General features: G+C 43.7%; 1 protein-coding gene across 2 annotated transcripts; it reads right to left on the bottom strand.

Annotated features, from left to right (window-relative positions):
- Positions 1-207: 207 nt before the first annotated feature.
- On the bottom strand, positions 208-5,305 carry LOC123990845 (terminal nucleotidyltransferase 5A-like). Of its 2 annotated transcripts, XM_046291755.1 has the most exons (3): positions 4,673-5,305; positions 4,092-4,530; positions 208-2,868 (listed from the first exon to the last, which is right to left on the bottom strand). In XM_046291755.1, the coding sequence occupies exons 2-3, from the start codon at positions 4,527-4,529 to the stop codon at positions 1,942-1,944; spliced, it is 1,365 nt and encodes a 454-aa protein (XP_046147711.1). In that variant the 5' UTR covers position 4,530; positions 4,673-5,305; the 3' UTR covers positions 208-1,941. The 2 variants fall into 2 exon arrangements, with proteins under 2 accessions (XP_046147711.1, XP_046147710.1); XM_046291754.1 differs by having other exon boundaries at positions 4,092-5,305.
- Between the last annotated feature and the right edge of the window lie 3,074 nt (positions 5,306-8,379).

The raw sequence follows: 8,379 nt of genomic DNA, 5'->3' as shown, positions 1-8,379 counted from the left end.
CAGCTTATTCCTTCCTGATTCCGGGAATTCTCCAATCAGGATTTGGGGAAAACCAGAGATTTGATTGAAATAACACTCTCCCCCACATGCAAACACACACGCACACTTGCATTAACACTCTCTGTACAGCCTCTTGGAACGAGGCAATCAAGAAACTATGGCATGAGCCGAACAACATGTACAAAAAAATAGAGATTGATACAAAAATAAGATATCCAAGAACAGGTTTAATAGAATGATGTGAGGTGTCTGCATTGATAGGGTTAGTTTAACCCAATATTTTCACCTGCTCAAAGTTTGCACCCAACATCTTTATAAGGGGAATACAAGATAATTTAAAAAAATACCTTTATTGAGATGTTAACTTAGTTATCCTTCTCTTAATCTTTACTTTGTTCTTTATTTTATGTTTAATTACTTAAAAGATTACAGGTGCAAACTTTGCACAGGTGAAAATGCTCACGCTCGCCCTTTCTCACGTCACATGGAAACCTCTCCCAAATAAAACATTAGAAATGTCACAAAGAAGAAAATGGCAAAGGACAATTTCCACCTTGTGAAAAAACACATTTCCCATACACACTCTAAAAGACATTTCCCATACACACTCTAAAAGACATTTCCCATACACACTCTAAAAGACATTTCCCATACACACTCTAAAAGACATTTCCCATACACACTCTAAAAGATATTTCCGAAATACACTTTCAGGACGCTCTCTCTACTGGTAAAAACACCTACAGTACGCTCTGTTGACATACTCTCCTTGTAAACTCCTTCTCTCACTTACTTTCTTTTGCACTCTAACCCATGTCCCTCTCGTCATCCAATTATACATTCTTGAGTTGGGAGATATGAAACACACCAAGTCAAAGGTCCCAACCGTGTCCCTCTACTTCAATAACAACTCCACATTGTGTCCCTTTCTGGTCCAAAATACATTCATTTACACAGGTAACACACTATCACCCTAAAAAAGGCCCATGGTCCTTTGTCTAAAATGAACAGGCCTGGGTTTATTGACAAAATATAACAACCTATTTCTTCCTTTTAGACATGTAGGCACTTAAAGCAAAATATTCACATACATATTGCATATTTTCCCCCATGATCAGCCAAATGGTGGGTATCGACAAGATAGATCTTTGGTTTGTAAACTATGTCCAGTTCATCTTTTGCATTGTCTGCAGTCAGACTCTCACACTTCTTGTTTTCACTGGTCAGAGAAATGTCAACGCTCTGTCTTATTAGCCAACCAATCAGGACATGTACACAACTTCCTGTATTCTCTGTGATCACTTTCTTTCACCGCACACTCAGTGTGTGCCTATGTAAATGTATGCAATGTCTGGGGTGTGAGATGTTTAATAGTGTGTCTGTGTTTGTATACATGTATGAGTGTTAGGCAGTATACTGTGTATGTACATTCAAGCGTGAGTCTCGAATACAAGTCACTGCTTGTAAAAACATAACCACTATCACGGTGGTTATGTACATTATTTCACTGCATCAACACTGGTAGTATTTAGCCCTAAGCCAAATGTTCCTATACTTGTCACTCTGTGGGGGTGCTTGGTTGTTCAGCAAGGTGCCTGGCTTCTAGGCCTGGCAAATAGCCATGGACAAACTGGCCTCCTGGCTTCAACCTCAGCATCATCTTAGATCAGCATTCTTCTGGCTCGCCTCTTTTTACCCTCCTCTCCTCCACAGCTGGCTTTCTGCCCTGTATGAAAGCCTTCTCTCCAGGGTCTGACCACATCCAAGTGGCCTTTTCTCTCCCATCCATCCTGCTCGAAACCAAAGCAAAACTACACCCGTCTTTATCTCTCTATCAGAATACAGAGAGGAACCATGATCATGCTGTGATCTATCCATTCGTTAGGATGAGAATCCTGTTGTTCCATGAGTGACTGTGTGTATGTGTGTGTCCACACACACTCAGTTGCAGGGCATCCATGCAGTGTACATGGGGTGGTGTGGAGGTGGATGGTGTGGAAGGGGATACTGTGACGGAGGGTGTTGTTGAGGTGGGTACTGCTGAGGTGGGTACTGCTGAGGTGGGTACTGCTGAGGGGGGTAATGCTGAGGTGGGTAATGCTGAGGGGGGTAATGCTGAGGGGGGTAATGCGGGTAAACGTGCTGCACCTGGGCCACGTAGTAGTTGCTGAAGTTACCGTCTGCGACGTAAGGGGCCGGCTGGTAGTAGCAGGTGACGTTGGCCGTGTTGGGGATAACATTCTGCTCGGCAAGGACCCGAAGGGCCAGGGAGGAGATGAGGCCCAGTGTCTGTCTCCTCTCGTGGCCCATCAGGCACACTGTGCTCTCCCGCACTACTCCATGCAGAGTGGCCAGATAGTCGTATTTCCTGTCCTCGAGACCCACAAAGTGGTTCTGGAGGTAGGATTCCAGCTTCCTCCTCTGCTCGCCCACCTCTGGGAAGTCTATGAAGAACCTGGAGCACATGTAGCGCTGCAGAAGTTTCATTTCGGGTCCGGAAGCCGCACAGAAACCCCGGACCAGCAGATGGCAGTATTTCAGTAGACCACCACCGCGAATCTCCTCAGGGCTCCGCGTGCAGATGAGGCGTTTGCGTAGATGGTCGAGGGCGGCGGAGAAATCACCATAGACGCTCTCTCCCAGGATGGTGGGGTGGAAGGTGGCTGCCATGGGGTGCTCGGAGCACTCGTAGAAGAGGAGAAGGGAATCCAGGCGAATCTGGAAGGAGTCCACGCTGAACTCAAACTGGCGACGCAGAGAGTCCACAAACTTTAACTCCACATTCTTGCCTCTGTTGTTGGAGAGGGAGATGAGGCTCCAGCGGTCTGAGTCATTACACACCTTCACCATCTTCTGCACATAGGCCTCCTGAAAACACAACAACAAAAGTCATAAGAACACATATCTATGGTAAATTGTAATAATAAATGAAAGATTAGATACATGAAATCCATTAATTATATTTTTTATTTTATGAATTGGTTGGTTCAAGACCTGAAAGCTGATTGGCTGAAAACCATTGTAAATCAGACTATATACCTTGGGTATGACAAAACATTTATTTTTACTCTTCTAATTATATTGGTAAACAGTTTATAATAGCAATAAGGCACCTTGAGGATTGTTAGAAAAAGTCCAATATACTGCTGCTAAGGGCTGTATCCAGGCACTTAGCAGTGGTATATTGGCCAGACAACACAACCCCTCAGGCCTTATTGCTTAAGTATAGTATTAACAGCATATATATTAGTGATGGGGGGGGGGAATCATTGATATAGTTACATATCGGGATATTATTTTTGACGATATATCGTAGGGGGAGTGTGAGTGCTTCGCAAATGTATTGTTTTATGTATTCTCCACACTCTCGTCCCCACAAGAACGTCCTCGGAGAATGCACTCAGAATATGAGTGTGGAGCACGGTAGTATGCATATTGAGAAACCCTATAGGTTGTGCATTGAACAGAGGTAATCTTCTCCCTCATTTGGTCTGCTGGACAGCTCTAGTGTCGGGTCATGCGTAAGTAGGTATCTGGGTAAATGAGCGGATCCCGTTCCAATTGGATTAGTTTGAATCCTCTTTGTAGTGGAAACCACAGTTTCTACTATCTGCAGCCTTATCACCATGCAGCTTAGAATCCAGGGCAGAAATCTGAATGCATCACAAGCACACTGCAAAAAATGTATGTTAATACGATGCGGATTGGCATAACTGTCATTTATAGGCTGCTGTAGCATGCATAACTTATTGCATGCAGTAAGCTCATTGAGGGGAAATGAAGATGTAAAACGAATGTACTGCATTCTCATACTGGAGTATAACTTTCACTGGTTGCATTGTAACGCCAGCCATGATACGTTCTGCCCCTGAACAAGGCAGTTAACCCACTGTGCCTAGGCCGTCATTGAAAATAAGAATTTGTTCTTAATGACTTGCCTAGTTTAAAAAAGTAAAATAATACACAAAAAATACGCAGCATTCAATGTTCATACAAACATTTGCGCATCTAAACTGTTACGTAATACACTGTATTAACCAGCAGTATGAATCTGAAATGATCATGTCAAATGATAATAAAAGTTGAATTACCTTTAAGGTCACTGGTGTGATCTTCTCCTTGTTCACTCCCTCGGGTAAGAAGTCTAGTAGAGCGTCAAGAACTATATCCTTCACCGTCTGAAACTCTAGTTCGCCTTTCATGTCGGCACAGAATATCAGGTCCAGATCCTTCCATCCCAAACCGCTGTCCTCGTGGAGAACATGGCTGGCCGCGGAACCGTTCAGGCGGACTTCCCGGACATGTATGCGTTTTTCCTCCATGCGACACCGGACCACTTTGACTATGTCCCGCGGTTTAATCTCCAGGGTTGGGAAGTTCCAGCGGCCGTGGATGGGGATGGACCCAGCCAGGATGGCGTCCAGGCGCTGCACTTGTTCCCAGTTCAGCACGCTGAGGTCGCTGCTCTCCCCGTCGACCAAACAGCCCTCCACTGGAGTCGATCGTCTCAAGTCGACTTTCTCGCCCATACTGATAAAAGGTAGATATGAAAATGTAAACGACAAAATTGTTCACTCCCTCCGTCTCTTGCTTTGCTGTGAAATAAGGCAGCCGTGTTGCCGCAGGAGTAGCTTGCCAGAGTGCTTTGGCCACATCAACTGGCTGTATTTACCTTTATCGCCGTCCTTTAGATAACGTTGTTCATCATAACAAGCAGTGTCGTCTCCAATTTACGCACAGCAGACGTAGTTCCACTTCTCAGTTGCTTGTAGTGAAGTCGGGGTATATGTTCAGTTCGTTGCGCTGCGTAAAGCTAGCTGTCCAATCTCTTCCCTTTCCCCAAGTTCACCGGGATATTATTCGATTGTTGGGCGGGTCTCAATGGCTTGTACAGCCATGGGCCTAGCTCACTGTCCCGTATTCGTTAGGTCACTGTGCGCTTTCTCTTCCGTCTGGGTCGCCATCGCCTAAAGTTGCGCCTGTCAATTAGCATTGATACAGAATGGCGTCTTTCACTTTCTTAAATTGTATTCCCACCCCTAACATAAATCGCCTCTTCTGTTAGAATCAAAAACATTTCAGCACCTCCAAAACTTTATTTTCCTCCCACTTTTATACGCAGCAGGTTTCGCGTCTATTCGAATATCTCTGCTGCTCTTTTACGCATCAGATTTAACCTACGAAAGACGTATTCCTATACACCTTCACATACCATGACATAAAATGGTGTATTGCTTCTACTTGCGCGTTACATGTTTCCCGTGTTTCGCTTGATGGCAGTGCGTCGCACCACTGAGAGGTTCTGACGTCGAAAATGTTTTCCCCTGCGAAGGAACAGCGGGGATGGTTAGTTTGAGTGGCAGCTCGTTCCACCAATCGCTGTAATCGGTGCTTCAGGGTACATCGCTCGCAACGCGCAATTATTTTTTAAACATTTTGTTCACCTTTATTTAACCAGGTAGGCCAGTTGAGAAAAAGTTCTCATTTACAACTGCGACCTGGCCAAGGTAACGCAAAGCAGTGCGACAAAAACAACACAGAGTTACACATGGGATAAACAAACGTACAGTCAATAACACAATAGAAAAAGATATGTACAGTGTGTGCAAATGTAGTAAGGGAATAAAGTTGTCCCATATGCTGATCTGAGGTCAGTTTCACCCACCCCATAGATTAACGATATATTGGCAGAATGAACGCTGATTTTAGATCTGTCACATTCTACAAGAAGTCTTGCAAACTGACAAAGGCTGTTTTTAAAGACTCAACACCCTTTGCACAGGGATTTTGATAAGCTTTTCAGTTATTTTACACCCTGAAGATTCACTACTAAAAGCCACATGCATGTGTTGTTTGACAAACTCCAATGTGTACATCATACCCTTCACATGTGTCACAGAGAGTACCTTTAATTGTGTAATATTGTGTCAGATATGTAGATCATGTTGTTTACACAAATATTAATGTTAACTATCAGTCATATTAATCTCTTGATATAAACTGGGCTATGCACGATCCTTCCCTATATCGCCCTCTAGGGGTGGCAAAATCTCTCTCGAAGTGTAAGCGTCACATGTCAAATCTTTAAAAAGTCAGTATTCCCAATTCCCAATTTTACAGTACTTTTTACTCAGAATCCATCAGATAGAGCTTCATTGGCATATCTGCGTCACTGTTGACTAGCCCATAAACCATCTTACTGCAGATTACCCTGTATGTACAGTAACACAGTTGCGCACGCACACACACATATACATGCATACACACAGTCCCACACATGCATGTACATGTATGTACATGTATGTACACACACACACACACACACACACACACACACACACACACACACACACACACACACACACACACACACACACACACACACACACACACACACACACACACACACACACACACACACACACACACACACACACACACACAGCTCATACTGTTCCTAGTAGGCCTGTGTTTTTCCCATGACTGATAAACCTAAGTTGCTCTTTTACAGTGTTACATGTATAACTTCCTGGCAGAAACCAGGAAGGAAAGACCACCCTGGCAAATGACCTGGCCCTGTGCACGCTCCGCATTGTAAAACCACTCTTTTAGTGACACACAGGGCATGGCCATTTTGGGTCTATAAACAGAGACCTGGAAGAGAAACCTTTGCACAGTCACACTATGAAACCATACACTCTTCCCCAGGGCTAACCTGTTGGAAAAGACAGAGGTGTGTGAGGGAAGAGGTGGCGAAAGACAACACTCTGACATGTCACACCTCTGAAAAGGGAGTCCCTATCCAGGAACATAATGGAAAATAGTTCCATTAACTACATTTGGATATCATAATTACACAGTGGTTTTTAGATGAATCGTTTCACAATAGTATCTGGAATATAGTCCATGCAGAAAGAATGACTGCAATTTCAACCCACCATTTCTGTGTGCCTACTTTCCCAGACTTGCAAACTTGCCAATGAAATGACTCAAGAAATTCAGCACAGTAGAGCCTACCTTCACCTCCACCCAAACAATTTAACCCCAGAATCATAATGGATTAAGGAAGATGGTGGTCAACATCTGGGGGAAGGGGTAAGACATAGGACTTCCATAATGTTACACAATCCTGGACCATCTACTCGAGTCTCGGGGACGTTCTGTGTGTCTAAGTCGTAGAGGTAGTAGGGTTAGAGGTCAGAATGCAGCTACGTGCTTCCGGTTGAGATTATACATAGTCACGTTCACACAGGAGGGGAAAGAGAGGGCAGTTGAGTGAACTGATTGGTTTATAGAGGCTGATTTGACTAAGAATAACAAAAGGATCTTTGAAGACTTATTGTAACAAGAGATAATTATGAATCCTTTTTCACCATGTGTTAGCTTCTGTTTGTCCCACAAGGAAGCTTGCAATAGAATAGAATAAAATGCAGTGCAATAAATGAATTACACATTATACAATACAGTAAAACTGTATTTCTTCAAGGTTGCAGTGCATGCACATTAGGCTACATAGTAAGTACACACACAGCTATAGTGCAGAAATGATGTACCTGTATAAAAAGGATATCAGCTATAGAATATAGGTGAGAAATAGAGGATCCGTTTAACGGTCTCCAATCAGCTATTGACTCAATGTCAGGCTTAGGAGACCCTCCCCATGATACAGCCATTTAGATGAACAGGTGAAGACTGCAGATCCTCCCCTCCCCTCCGGAAATTCATTATAAGATTACCATGAGCCTGTGAGAGCCGAATGTACATCCCCACCCTTCCTCCCTCCCACTGTCCCTCAGAGCAGGCCCAGAAAAGATGCATTGACCTACTGTGCTTAATTGATACTCATAGATAGAAAGTACATAGAACTCACTGGACATTACAGTTTGGAGAGGTAACTTCAGTTGTATTGCAATCACACACATCTGTGAAATATAGATTCTAACAAGGATATATAGCTGGTAAAAAGCACATGGTTTGTGGAATAGAAGTGCTAGCACAGGTGGAGTAGTGTCCTTTCTAGACAATGTACTTTGGAATTGTTGGCCCATGATACAATAGGTGTAAAATTACAGACATATTTTCATTCTACAGGTTGCATTTCTATATGGCCACTCTCACCCCTCCCTGTGGCACTGACCTTAATGAGCTACCGCTCCAGAACTGACCTTCTGGAGCACACTTAGTAAGCCTTAGCTAAACGGCTCCATTGCTAATGAGATTCGCTGACTCTGCCTACCTGCTAAACCAAGATGGACAGCTCCCATCCCTAAAGGGTACTATGTAACAGTGTGACTGTGTGTCTTGATAAATTAGTAACTTGTTAATTAGGCTATTTAAGGCATTGCTGTTCACAAGGCAACATCACTTTAAATGATCTCC

Source organism: Oncorhynchus gorbuscha, linkage group LG12 (genome assembly GCF_021184085.1).
Source record: "Oncorhynchus gorbuscha isolate QuinsamMale2020 ecotype Even-year linkage group LG12, OgorEven_v1.0, whole genome shotgun sequence".
Taxonomy (NCBI): Eukaryota; Metazoa; Chordata; class Actinopteri; order Salmoniformes; family Salmonidae; genus Oncorhynchus; species Oncorhynchus gorbuscha.
This window is presented reverse-complemented; position numbering and strand designations above follow the sequence as displayed.

Coding starts and splice junctions, on each gene's coding strand:
- LOC123990845 (XM_046291754.1), bottom strand. CDS start 4,529: ATGGGCGAGAAAGTCGACTTGAGACGATCGACTCCAGTGGAGGGCTGT. Junction 2,869..4,091: donor TCACACCAGTGACCTTAAAG/GTAATTCAACTT, acceptor TTGTGTTTTCAG/GAGGCCTATGTGCAGAAGAT.